This window comes from Lepidochelys olivacea, assembly GCF_965140295.1.
Source record: "Lepidochelys olivacea isolate rLepOli2 genome assembly, chromosome: 21".
In the NCBI taxonomy this organism is placed as follows: domain Eukaryota; kingdom Metazoa; phylum Chordata; order Testudines; family Cheloniidae; genus Lepidochelys; species Lepidochelys olivacea.
The window spans coordinates 2,207,858-2,221,339 of NC_140431.1; the positions used below are offsets into that span (position 1 = coordinate 2,207,858).

The 13,482-nt window shown below is 49.4% G+C and overlaps 1 protein-coding gene across 2 annotated transcripts in view; it reads left to right on the forward strand.

The window, feature by feature from the left end:
• Positions 1-12,460, forward strand: part of RHOC (ras homolog family member C) — a 35,810-nt gene extending 23,350 nt beyond the window's left edge. The window contains exons 1-5 of one of the 2 annotated variants that reach the window (XM_084611453.1): positions 6,333-6,490; positions 7,103-7,223; positions 9,616-9,746; positions 10,343-10,538; positions 10,946-12,460. In XM_084611453.1, coding sequence (XP_084467579.1) covers positions 6,335-6,490; positions 7,103-7,223; positions 9,616-9,746; positions 10,343-10,516 — 582 coding nt within the window. In that variant the 5' untranslated portion in view covers positions 6,333-6,334 and the 3' untranslated portion in view covers positions 10,517-10,538; positions 10,946-12,460. Of the gene's footprint in view, positions 1-6,332; positions 6,491-7,102; positions 7,224-9,615; positions 9,747-10,342 lie in introns of those variants that run through there. The other variant, XM_084611454.1, reaches the window with a different exon arrangement.
• Positions 12,461-13,482: the final 1,022 nt, after the last annotated feature.

Below are 13,482 nucleotides of genomic sequence, written 5' to 3' on the forward strand. Positions count from 1 at the left end.
AGCCTCTGCAGGATATCCCACCGTGCCCGGGTGACCACTCTGGCCACCAGCTCTGCTGTTCTGACGCCAGGTAGACAGACGTCCACCCGTCCCCTGGAAGGCCCCGGAACTTTAAATTTGCCTTTTTGTTTTCTTGGCAAGTGCTCACTTATCTGGTCAGGTGACGATGCCTGCTCCATGGGATCCCCTGCTTGGAGCGATGCTGAACTCCTGGAGCTGATCAGTGTTTGGGGAGAGGAGGCTGTGCAGGGACCCAGGATGCCCTGCAATCACATGCCCCCTTCCCCCAAGGCCTGTCGTCAAAATGGAGAGAGCTGCACTGTGGAATAGCTGCCCTCAGTGCGCTGCTCTCATCAGGGATGGAAGGGCTGCAAATGTAAACACTCACTTCCACAGGCGTCAGAAAGTGAGTACACAAACCAGTGCTTTCTATCACCGGTGAAACTGACAGCGCAAAAAGTCTGCAAGTGTAGACATAGCCTTAGACAGGTGAGTGAAATATCACTACTGTTTCTTCCCACGTCATGGTGAAAGTCAAGGAAATCTTCATTTGTACCTATATTGGTAAACTTGTGAATATTTTGCCGGGCTGGATTAAATTATTCCTGTGAGTTGAAGGAGTCTCAGTTTTCCTTTTAACTGGGCCATGAACCTACATAAGGACAAATCCACATGCCTCTGTCCACATCATACACTGTACTCCCCCTCCCTGTTTACTTCCGGGAGAAGGATACAGTCTGAGCCCAGCCTGGGAGCCAGGAATGTCAAGTTCTAATCCTGGCTCTGACAGAGATTTCCAGTATAGCTTTAGGTAAGCTACACTCAGTTCCTGTAAAATGAGTCTAAGGCCTGGTCTAGACACATGTTCTGTAGCTATACCAGTGTGACCCCATGGTGTGGACATAGCAGTGTAACTATGAAAGTGCCTTGTATTGTTTACTATCCATTGTGCCATGCCGCTTAAAGGGGGGGGCGGCACATGTGTTGCTTCACCAAAGCAGGGAAAAATAATAGTTAAAAAGGAAAAATGGCTTGCGGGTCTACACTGCTGAACAAGGTGCAAAAATATGGAAGCACCTCTTCAAATGGGACTGTCCTTGGGAAATCTCATGCTATCTTACAATTAAAATGTACAGGGAATAGTCTGCCTTCACTCTTCCTGACCTGCAGAACACATCTTTGCGAGAGGAGGGAGAAAAAGAGCACATACACAGGGCAGGCGTTACTTGGTGAGGTAGAAACGCTGATACAAGGCCCAGGAATGATGAATTGTCTCCAAGAGGGACTTTGATATTTTGAAAAATGGTCTTATTACCTTGCAGGGAAAAAATCAAATTAAGCTGTGAAGGTGGCATGCCTGGCTTTATAGGAAAAAACCGAAACCCTGCCTCCTGCAGGATCCGCAGGGAAAGCTTGTGGCTGTTGTGTTTACAAAAATCGTGTAGGTTAATCCCTTGGGGGCAGCCTTATCTCGGCAGGTATGCAGCAAGTCAGTGTTTGACTTCAGGCTACAGTGCTCAGAATGGTCAGGGCTGGTGCTGCTTTGGAAGGCTTTGTCCTCCCCACCGCTGGAGTGAATTGTAATTAATAAGGGATTAGACAGTGAGCTATCATTGAAGTCCTGCCCCAAGCCTTCCCTGGACACAGGGAATTCAGTGTGTTTTGCAGATGATAAAAGAACGAGTCAGACTCTTAGGATCAAGGAATCCTGTAAATCGGAGATGGAAAAGAACTGTTAGGTTATAGTGCATTTCCCAGCCAAGGGATGTTTGTTTCCTCGAGTATGTATTTTTCTATTGCTTTGTTCAACCTAGTTTTAAGCAACCTGGTTCTTGTTTCACAGGAGGCATTTTGTGCCTGAGCACTGAGCCCTCTGTGGCTAAGTTATAATTGCCATATTGTGAGACTCAAGGACGTGAAGGCATAATTCTTTTTTTAAAAAAACCTGTCCCTTTTTGAAGTTCAGGCTGAAAATAGAATCGTTACTTTATCGAGGGATTTCAGTGCTCTTTGCTGAGTGCAGTTTGGCAGCACTGCCTACTCTCCGTACCAGGGCTAACTCAAACAGTGATTGTGTGGCAAAGGATGCTTTGTTATGGACCCTGGGTAAAATGATGCCAGATGTGCTCTGAGTGGGCTGCCCTGTGCCAGGCGTGTAGCTGACCCTTACACACACAGGCCTCTGCTTCCTCTTCTCCGAACACTTTTGCACATTGATCTTAAGTGCTAACAAATATGCCATGCAACAGGCCCAAAAATACAGTCTCTGCTCCAAAGAGCTTACAGCTGAAGAACACACCATAGGTGTGTGTAACCTGGAGGGGATAGAGTTGTTTTTTTTATTTGTGAGTTGGTGTTGTGAAAGAATCCCAGAGGGATTTGAATGTAGAGGGTAGTGGCTTGGTGAAATGGGTTTGTAAGGCCTTTTCCATGCACAGAGAAGCACAGAATGACAGAAACAGCCAGAGTGGGAGAAGGAAATTAGATTGGGAGCGCAGGTTACATCCTCATCTGGACAAGGCCCCAGCGATATGAAGGCATGAGGATAGCACAGTAACATGTTTGAAAAGTCTTAGTCTAGAGAAGGCTCCAGCCTTTAAAATGGGCTAGATAGATTGAGCTAAAGCATAGGTTCCTCACTAGCATTGCAGCTGTTATCCACAAATGGCCTGAAAACAGCCCTGCGTAAGTAATACACCTTTCACGCTCTGCGGGTTTTCCACATCCTGCAGACTGTGAATATGGTGCAAGAAACACATACCTCAAACGAGGCTGGGTGTCCTCTGAAAACGCTGCTCTAGGAGCTTATTCGACCCCTAAATGTGGCTATCTGGAGATTCTCAGCTAATTCTGGGAATATCAACTGGTTTTTCTGTGAATTAACTCCATGAATGCCTCTAGCCCCCACCCTTCAGCAGCTTGTACAGCTGATTGGTGGACATTCCTCAAGTAGAAATGCTTATTCATGTTGGGTCTTGAGTTATTACATCATGGCACTACAGGCTTATTTTGTGGTAACTGAAATAATTACTGTTCAGTCAGGATGAGGCTGTGATGTGGTGACGTTTATGTGATCAGTTAATCACACACTTATTTTGAAAGACAGCCCATTTGTGTGTTCCAAGTGAGCTTTTAGTGGGAGGTTAGAAACACAATCTCATAGTGTAAGGCAATTAATTACCTTAATCATTACTTTGTTTTTTTCAAGGTGGGGGGGGGGAGAGAATAATTTGCTCATCATGTTAAAATGGATTCAGCTTGTTAAATCCTTTCTGCCACTATGCAACAGATAATAGGCATTTTGTGTGACAAGTTCTCATGAATGCAAAAAGATGCAAAACAGACGGGTTCTCTGATGATGCATGTGACATGACATGCATACACAGATGCCACAGTATGAGCAGAACATACTGTTTCTACTGACTTCTGACCCATTGGGTAGGTAACAAGGCACCAGGTCAAACCTCTGTCCTCGAAATTTACTAAGGGCGTGTCTACAGTTAAACCACGGTAGCAGCACGGCTGTGGCTGCCCTTTTATAATGCTGCACTGAAGACACGCTCTCTGCTGACGGGAGGGGTTCCCCCTTCTGCATAGTCAGTCTCCCTCCCTGAGAGGCAGTAGCTAGGTCGACAGAAGAATTCTTCCATTGCTTTACACCGGGAGGTGAGGTCAGCGTAACTACATGTGGGTTTTTCACACCCCTGAGAGATGTAGTGATGCCGATGTAAGTTCTCCGTGTAAACCAGCCCTTAGGACTGAGACTGTGAGCTCTTCAGCACAGGGACCTTGTCTTTTAATATGGTGGCACAGCCTGGGGCCTGACCTTGAGTGGTATCTCTAGACAGAGTGATGTGAGAGATTGCACTGTAATGTGCTTTGGATACTTCTGAGTATCAAGGGTACACTAGTAGAGCGAGGGTTTTCGGACTTCCCGGGTTAGTGCAGTTACAAGGGCAGGCACAAACCGTATGTAAATCCTTATGTAAATGTGGAGCTGGGGATGGGTGCTCATTGTCATTATTCAAATCCAGATAAGGGTGTGCAAAATTTAGCCACAGGCTGGGACACTGGGGCAACTGGTGGCCCAGTGCAGTTTGGCATTTCAAGGCAAACAGCAGTCGCGCTTATGGGCTGTACAGATTGGAACCTCCTCTCCCCGGGGACTCCAGGAGGGGTTGCCTCGCCTCTGTAGTGAATGCAAGGGTTGCTGTCTAGGCAGAGAGCAAAGTCACCTCCCATGAACATTGCACAGTATTTCCCTTCAGAATAGTGGTATTAGGTGCCCGGCTCTGCACTGCAGACCTGTGGATCAGTTCATGACTTGTTCTCTAGCAGCAGCAGCCATCTGTGCAGATCTAACAGACTTGTCTAAGGTGCTCTTCTTTCCACCCAACTTTAATAATCAACGTGCTTTGATTGCTATTTGTGCCCATTACTGCTCAGGGCCCTGTGTGAAATGGCTCAGTCCAGTTCTTTGTGGGCCACCATCGCAGTGGCATAGCTGTCCCCCTTGCTAGCAAGCTGGGTAGACTCAAGAACTGAACTGAGATAAAGAATGAATTACCCAGTCACCTTTGGAAAACAGGAAGTGGAAGGTGTGCTCCAGGTCAGCAAGGTGTGGTGTGGGGAGAGCGTTCAGTGCCACTAGCGTTCAGTGCCACTGCACAGGTTACACCTGTGGTGAAGAAGAAGAGAGTTTGTCTCTTGAATTGTCACCGTGGCACTTTTCTCATACGTTACTTTTCACTCAGGGCTTCTCTACACTTGAAATGCTCCAGCATAGACACTGCCTAGCTGATGGGAAGGGTTCTGTCAGCACAGGTAATACAATCCCTGGGGAGGTTAACCCAGCCGTTAACTCATCTTAACTACCATGCCTGGGGAGTGAAGTTTTCACACCCCTGAGTGAGGTAGCTGGGTGACCTAACTTTTTAGACCAGGCCTCAGTAGAGGGCAATAAAACTGCCTCTTGCTTATCTCTGCCTCTTGCTTAGCCCTTCCTTGTCTCTGGATTGATAAGTCTGTGTTCAAAGGCAAGGCTGGAAAGTGTTCCAGGAATAAAACCTCACTTTATCACCCAGCGTGGACCTGTATTCTCTGTCTACACTATTGATGTAGTCACTTGCCATTTCCTTGGCTCTCTGTTTACTGCTGGCCACTTGACTGAAGTCAGGCATTTGATCCGTCTTCTGGCATAGACACTGAATCTAATTTTAAGAGTTGGAATTCTTGGAGTCCTCAGTATTGAGCAGGAACCAGCTGTTTTGTATTGGAAGTGATATCTGAGACTCCATCTAAACTGGTCCAATCCTGACTATGCCTCATGTTCCTTGCCTCTTGTGCATATAGGAATCTTTGCTCATAATCTGGGAGGAGGGTAGATACTAAGCACTACTCAGCAGGTTCACTTACAGAAATCCAGAGTGATGCTGCTAGATTCCCTGTTTATTTCAGTGGCGTTACACCAGCAGGGAATTGACCAATGGTATTCTGCTTTTGCTTTCTTACCCTGTAGAGCTCATGTTTGCTGTGCCCTCCTGGCAAATGGAAGCAGTTCATAACTTCACTGTTTTACTTGAAGATCTTCTAAATCAAGACTAGTTTTAAAGGCTGGTCGGGTTTTATCCCATTACTTCATGACTCCCTTTCTCTAATTATATTACTGACCTTGCGAAAAGACCCAGAAAGATTGTGTGCAAGGGGATGTAGCCAGGAAGTTGCATTTTAAAAACTAGTGCACTGTCAGCTCTTTTTATTGACTGTTCGGATTTATAGAGTTCCCAGACTCTGGGCTCTTTCATGTGAATGTCTATAAATCCACGATGTACCCAGAATTCATAATGGGACACAAGCAATAAGCCGTGTGGCCTATCCTGATGATTGTACCCCCAAAATTTGAGACCCACTTCTCGTGCTCAGAAGGATCCAAAGCACGTTTGAAAAGCAGCAACGTGGATACATGCAATGCTGGGAATGCTCAGGCTCGTGACAGGTGTTCTGTGCAGTGCAGTAACTTGCCTACCAGAATCTGGCTAGGCCCCTGGGCTTACTCCTGACTGGCAGTGAAGTGTGCCATAAGGACTTCTGCAAGTGGTGGGGCAAAGTAACCTCTGTTATGTGCCATCAGGGAGAGGGGATCTGCAGTGCACCCTCCTCCCCCAAACCAGCCCCACACTGAGTTCTGGCATTGATGTGGAGCCCAAATCTTGGTGCTGCACTTAAATGCACAGGGCTGCATGGCCCATAAGAGAGCAGCACAAAATGAGCGATGTGTGCTGTGCCATTGGCCTTCCTGGGGGCTGTGGCTCACCTTGCTCTTGTCTCTGCAGCAATGGCAGCCATTAGAAAGAAGCTGGTGATTGTGGGAGACGGCGCTTGCGGGAAGACCTGCCTGCTGATCGTGTTCAGCAAGGACCAGTTCCCTGAGGTCTACGTGCCGACAGTCTTTGAGAACTACATTGCTGATATCGAAGTAGATGGAAAGCAGGTAACTTTCCTGGGGGTCTTGGGCCATCTGCATTTGCCTAGCGCCTGTATTCTCAAGCCGTGGACAGTCTCTGCACGAGGGACTCTTCAGCTACAGCTGCCGTGCGCTCAGCAGATCTGCTCACTTCCCCTCCATCTGCCCGCTTCTTGCCATGCCGTCTGTCCAGTGACACAACTCATCCCCCTGTCCCAATGCTTTGGCCATGGCAGCCTGGCTCCTCAAGCCCTGTGCCAGGCATTACTGTTGAGACTATTCGAGGTCTCGGCTATTTACCGTTTTTCTCCAGTACCTCTGAGAGGAGGAAAGGCCTTTCAGCAGGGGAGGAAGAGAGAAGCAAAGACCGACAGGCTGCTTCCAGCAATGCCCTCCTCAACCCAGCATGCAGTGGCAAGCTCAGCAGGGTGGGCCCACAGACATGGATTAGGGAAGGGGCATTGCCTGGTCACCTTTAAATCTACCAGAATTAGCAAAGCAATTTAATTGTCTTAACTGAGAAAAACGGATTGCTTCCCTGCCAGAGAGAATTGCCATCATTACAGCCTGAGGCAGTTGGGGGCGGGGGGGGGGGTCGTCTGGTATGCTGCTGCCTTCTTTAAATCTCTCCTTCTCTAGGTGGAACTGGCCCTTTGGGACACAGCGGGGCAGGAAGACTATGACCGGCTGCGGCCCCTCAGCTACCCAGACACAGACGTTATTCTCATGTGCTTTTCCATCGACAGCCCAGACAGTTTAGGTAGGATCACTGGGGCCAGGGGAACAAACGTGGGGTTTAGGAACTAGACTGAACTTCACTGCTGTGCACAAAGCCACTTGGTAAGTGGGTGGGTCTTGTGCTGCTGGCTTGCTGCACAGGGGTGAAGTTCACTCTAAACAGGACTATTAACAACATGTTCTTCCAAAACCATTAAGCCCAGGCTTGGATTGAGAGTGCTCTGCTTGCAGTCTGCAGAGATGAGTCTGGCCGAAAGCCTAGAATAGCCTGGAGAGGAACAGAAAAGTTCTTGTTAGCAAACAAACTCGGCACTCAGACTTAGAATGTCACGGCATCGCTCCTGCTCGGCTTCTGCAAGTCAACTCCTTCCTCGTGCAACCTCCTCAGCTGCAAAATAAATGGAGCCCTGTCCAACCTGCCCCATGCCCTCGCCGCTCATTCCTTCTGCAGCACCTGGGTGTAAACCCAAGTGGATAGAGAGGAGTCTGACACTTGACATTGTAGGTGTTGGCAGATCCAGGTATTGTCTGGCAATGTCAGGGCGAATTCCAGGGGATACTCTGTCCTGGCTTTCAGGGATAGGACCTGGGGGCCAAAATGCTTCAGCTGTTCTTGACAATGGCTGGGGCTCCTGAAGAGAGCCATGTGTCTGAGCTAGCACTAGTCACTTGCCAGGTCTTGATTTCGGCCTGGTCTCCCCTGTAGCCAAAGGGCGTATCATGCGCTCTCTGTCCTGCTCTGGGCATCAGCAAAAACCTACCCTGCTCTTATATATAGTGCGTTTGCTTATGCTGCCAGAAAGAGATCCCCGAAGATGAGGCCTGCAGTCTATCCAGAACTCCCACCAGCCCCTTCTGCAGCCTGCCTTAGGTGACTAGAGTGAAACCTGCAGGAGCAGAAGTGCAGATACCTTGTGGCACTTCTGCTCCATTCTCAGGCGCTCCATGCCCAACAAATTCCTGGCTTTCAGCAGGGTTATAGTGTCTTTTCACAGCCCACGAGAAGGCCGTAGGAAAGTGGAGCCAGGAGCACAGTTTTGCCAGCAAACCAGAGCTCCGTTGCTAAATCTAGTATCCAGTCTGGTTGTCCTGACATTGTGAAGATCTAGTCCAAACCCAGGGGAGCTGGTGCTCGTGCTGAAGAGGATCTCTCCCTCCGTAGCAATGATCTCCTGTGCTGAAGAGGACATGATTCTGCTCCTCTCCTACCTGCTGCACTGGCAATGTGTAATTCACATGCTGGCAGTGCCTTCGTTAAAGCGGATGTGTTGAGGGGAGTTCTGACTTCCATTCCTGGCTGCCTGTGGTTCTCCCTGACCCTGGATATTTTGTGGCAGATGATCTACTTTCCTTTGACGCTTCTTCATAGTAAAGAAAAAGAAATTTCTCCTGGGAAACCTGTTGTGTAACTTGTTCATGTCAACTTCAATCACTGCTAAGGCCTTGTCTACGCTCAAGAATGGCCCCAATGCAGTAACTGGTGTCGCTGCATCACTGCTGAATCGGGGCTGTTTGTGAGCATAGATAAGGCCCAAATCTTCATGCTTCCATTTCAGTAAGTTGCTGTGCTTGGCAGGCTGCAGGTTTAGGCAGAGGCTTTGAGGGAAGATAGGTGTGAGGATGTTTCCCAGAGTGCTCTCTGCTTGGTACAGTGTCTCATCAGCTGCTTGGGAGGGAGGAGGGGGGCTGGCAGTGGGACTCTCTGGACCAAGGAGGAATTGGCTGCCTTGGTGCCACTGGCAAGAGAAGTCCCCTCCTCCATGCTCATGGGTGAACAATTGTCTGTCACAGCTGTGATTACAGCTCTTGCTAAACCACCCCATTTGGCTTGCAGGCCCGTGCATGATCGTACCACATCCTGCTCAAGTGCCCTTCAGCCCTGTCCATCAGGGAGAGAGGGACTACAGTGCTCCTTTTCACAAGGAAATGGCGGCTAATTGCAAATGATGCTGTCCCTCTACCAGCTGGAATCCACACACTTGGCAATCAGACCTCATGAGTGTCTGTTCCCTTTCCCCAGCTCCTTGGCATGTTCTCGCTCTCTGAAGGCCCTTCTGTTTGCCATGTCTGTAGGGGTGTCATTAGCAATGCTGCTGGGGTTTGGGTGGAGATTTTTCTTCACGCTTTTTTCAGTGGTGTGAAGAGCAGTGTCCGCTTGAAGCTGTGATGGGGGTATGGGACCCAGCCTCTCTGCTAATGACACAGCCGTCAGGGTGTGCGGATAAGGCTCTCACTGCATCTCTGTCCTGTGCAGCTCAGCAGTACAATTTCTCCAGGAAAGAACCTAAAACATGTGCCTTTTATAACGTCGTAGGAAGGCAGCAGTGGTAGCCTGGCCTACAAGGGGGTTGCTATGATTTTAAAAAGCCCTGTCAGCTCAGTGCAAAGTCCTTACCTGTGCCTGGCTTTTCCAGAGAACATTCCTGAGAAGTGGACTCCGGAAGTGAAACACTTCTGCCCTAATGTTCCTATCATCCTGGTCGGAAACAAGAAGGACCTACGGAATGATGAGCACACCCGGAGGGAGCTAGCGAAGATGAAGCAGGTAAAGGGGCTACATCACCTCTAGCGGCAATGCCAGCATCCCTTAAAGGAAAGTTCCACCACATCTGTGCAGACACGTTTGCTCTTCTTGCTGTGCTGCGTAGCCCCATGGCAACCGCAGTGCATCTGGGGTCAGGCATGCTCTGTGGGGTAAGTCAGGCCTGCAGCTACTTGTAACTTCCTCTTTCAGAGTGCCCTGGAGCCTCTCGTGCATTGAGGGGTAGAGGGTGGTTGCCCATTGAGAGCAGCTGCCTCTGCACGAGGCAATGGTGATCCCTGCTCCACAGTAACAGGGCAATCCCTTGGCTCAGCCCAGACTGACCTGCTGATGCCTTTCCCAGCTGTGCAGTTACTCCTGCGGAGGTTTACTGACTGCTGTTGTTGCCTTGTTAACGTTCCAGCAGAATCCCAGTCCCTGAGAGGTGCAGGATATTAAAGCATTTCCAGAGACGATCCTAGCTGCTCCTCCACAGAGGGAGGCACTCAGATAGGAGTAGTCATGGTTGTATCAGTACCTAGAGATGCGGCGCCTCTCTAACTGCATGTCTGGCCTGCTTAACTCCGCATTCTGAAGGTTTATTTTGTAATGACTCTTAGGAGCCAGTGAAGCCGGAGGAAGGGAGGGACATGGCTAACAGAATCAACGCCTTTGGATACCTCGAGTGCTCTGCCAAGACGAAGGATGGCGTGCGGGAAGTCTTTGAGATGGCCACTCGGGCCGGCTTACAAGTCAGGAAAAACAAGAAGCGTAAAGGCTGCCCACTCCTGTAAAGCGGCAATGCCCGTGAAGAAGGTGACTGCCATCTGTACTGTATCTGTCTTTTCCTGCACCCCCCCTCCCATGTGTGTGAACGGGGTACAGGATGGGAAAAGCGCTGTTAGGTCTGATGTCTAGAGAATACAATGTGGCCTGCACCCCACTGCCCAAAACCCACTACCTGAAGCACGTACGGGGAGGCATCTAGTGCTGCTTCTCTGTGCCATGCGTGGACTGTCCTCCTAAGCCGGTCCTGGGCTCTGAAGGGCCAAACGTCTTCGGCAGACACTTCTGTTTTGTATACACCATACAGTGCATTTGAGTAGCTCTCAGTGTTGTACTTCAGTCCCATTTTATACTAATCCCTCATCCCCTGTTATTGTCTGATGCTCTGTACAGATTCTCTGCAACATTTAATCTCTGCCTTCATACTGTTCCATTAGACTCTGCACAATAAGGAAGCTCTGACACATTCTGTTCTAATCCTTGCCTGTGGGTGTGTGTTCCTGTCCTGGAATCCTGGTTGTGTTTTTCTCTCCAAGCCAAGATGTTCAGCGGCTCCAGCTCCAGGGGGGTTTGGATTCTCCCTCTGGTTAAGGTGTACAGCACACCCACCTGCATTTTGTACACAGACTCACCAAAGCAGTCTCTGTTCTGTCTGTACTCAGAGCCTTGCCCGATTCCACTAGTGCTTTGCAAGGGGCTGTGCTCTGCTGCTCTCAGAAATGCCCTCTGCTGTGCTTTCCCCTTGGACCTGCCCTGTGGTGGTGTCCTCTTACCCTCTTTAAGTAAAGTACGGCCTTGTAAAATAACCATTGGCTGGGTCGTCTTGTACATTAAAATGCATAGTTGGGAGAATAAATGCAAATTGGCATTTTAATAACCGTAACTTAGCGCTTGTGCACCATTATTCTGCCCCATGCACACAGACCTCTCGGGTCTCCTGCTCCCCTCTCCTCTAGCTTCCTGGGGATGGTCTTCATTTATCCCCGTGCCATGCAGCTGGCTTGAGGGGCTAGAGCAGGGAGTTGCCAGTCAGGACTTCTTGGTTCTTGTGGACGAAATTCAATGGTTTTGTCCATAACTTGCCTAACCTTAGGCACAGTGCTTCCTACCTCGGCCACCCTGTTTGCAAAATAAGAGTCAGAACTACTTGCTTCACAGGCTGGTGTTCATTAATGCACCCTGAGCGCCCTGCAAATGGCCTGGAGAGGGGCAAAGGCAGCCTATTGCATCTTTCAGTTTCTTTCAAGCCCTAGTTCTAATCACCCTGTTTGACTGAGGTTCCCCACCTCTGCCTTGTCAGGCCGAGGGGAGGATGCCCAGCTACAACTAAGAAGGGAGGGATGGGAGGATTCTACATCCCCTGCCAGCACAGGGGTTGAGCACTTCGGGCACGTTACGGAAACCGAACAGCTGAGCTGCTCTGGGGAGGCGAGTTCCATGATGACGAAATGCAAAAGGAAATGTCATGAGTGGTTTGGTCAGAGTGCTTATGTAAACGCTGTTCCAGGCTGGGCCATAGGAAATGGGGTGGCTCAGCTTTCTTCCCTAAGAAGCACAGTGTGTGTCTGTTCTGCACAGCTAAAAGTGGTTATCGTCTGCAACACCTCATGCTGATTCTCTGCTGGGAACTCCCCAGTACACCAGCGGTTTCTGCAATGGGGTTTCACCCAATGCTCACATGAGATAGGGAAACCGAAATCTCTTCCCTTTTCCGCATTGGAACAAATAAAACGCTTTGAAACTTTCTACAAAACTAAACTGAAAAACCAAACCCGACTTTTCGACTGATAAAAACCCTTTGGTAAAGTCAAAACATTGTTACAATTTTGACTGTTTCAAAAAGTGATTTTTAAAAAAAGAGCAGTTCCGATTTGATGTCAGTTGGGACATTTGGGCACCGTCACAACACTTCATTCTGACATTTTCTCAATAAAATTTCACCAGCAGCTGCATTCCCCCAGGCAGTCTTGTTTTTGTGAAATGGCATTTTCTGATTGAAAACCGGGCTCTTGGAACGTTCTGTCCACACTCTAGAAATGCTCCCTAGTTCCCCGACACTGAGCAGGGGGAGCAAATGCACATGTACGTTCAGGCTGGGCAAATAGACCTGGAGCATCCTGATGCTGTTGCCTGCTTTAATCGTGAGCCTGAATGTTTGGAAGATGTCAGGTTTAGAGTAGGGGATCTTTGACAGGATTTGTGGGCACCAGGACTTTGTCCTCTCTCCTCCCTCTGAGCAGAGAGAAGAAGGATGTTTGAAATGAAGAAATACCACATTGCATCATGCCCAGAACGCACCTTGGGGAACAGTACAGCCCTTTCTGTTGGCCTGTCCTGTTTGTGGCCAGCAGGAGTGGAGATAGAAAGCAGTACAAATGCCTAGTGTAAGGCAAACCTGATACCTTTGTGTGTCTGCTGCATGGGTGAATGAATGCGCTGTCAGTGCTGGGTTAGTCTCAGATAACCTCCCCTGCCCATTTGGGGGCTAATTATTTGTGAACTGTCTGAGATGAGCCTGACTACCCACCCCCCCTCTGGTTTGGATGCCTGTTCCCATAGAGCAGCATATTCCTAGTCTGCGGTGGGCCATGCACAGCTCCTCTAGGGCTTTGGGAGAAGGGGAGTTCAGGGCTGTGAGCAAAGGAAAGAGACCCTGTGCTCCCTAACTACTGCTGCTCAACATAAACATCCCATGAGCCAAAGCCTCTTACCAGCAAGGGTCTCCCCCTACAGCTGAACTGGCGCTGTGAGAGCGGTGACCAGCCTGGTGCCCATCGCAGCACACTGCAGTGGGGCTTGCTGCCCGTGGGAGGACCCGAGGTAGGCTGGTGTGGCCATGCTGGAGTCCCTGCTGTTGGTGCTGCCTAGCTCAGCTATGGCTACACGTGCTGCTGCTAAACCCAACTGCAGCGGGTGCCTTCTCCTTTCACAAGTCACTGGCCCCAGGGAGCTAGCCGTGAGAGTGACACTGGAG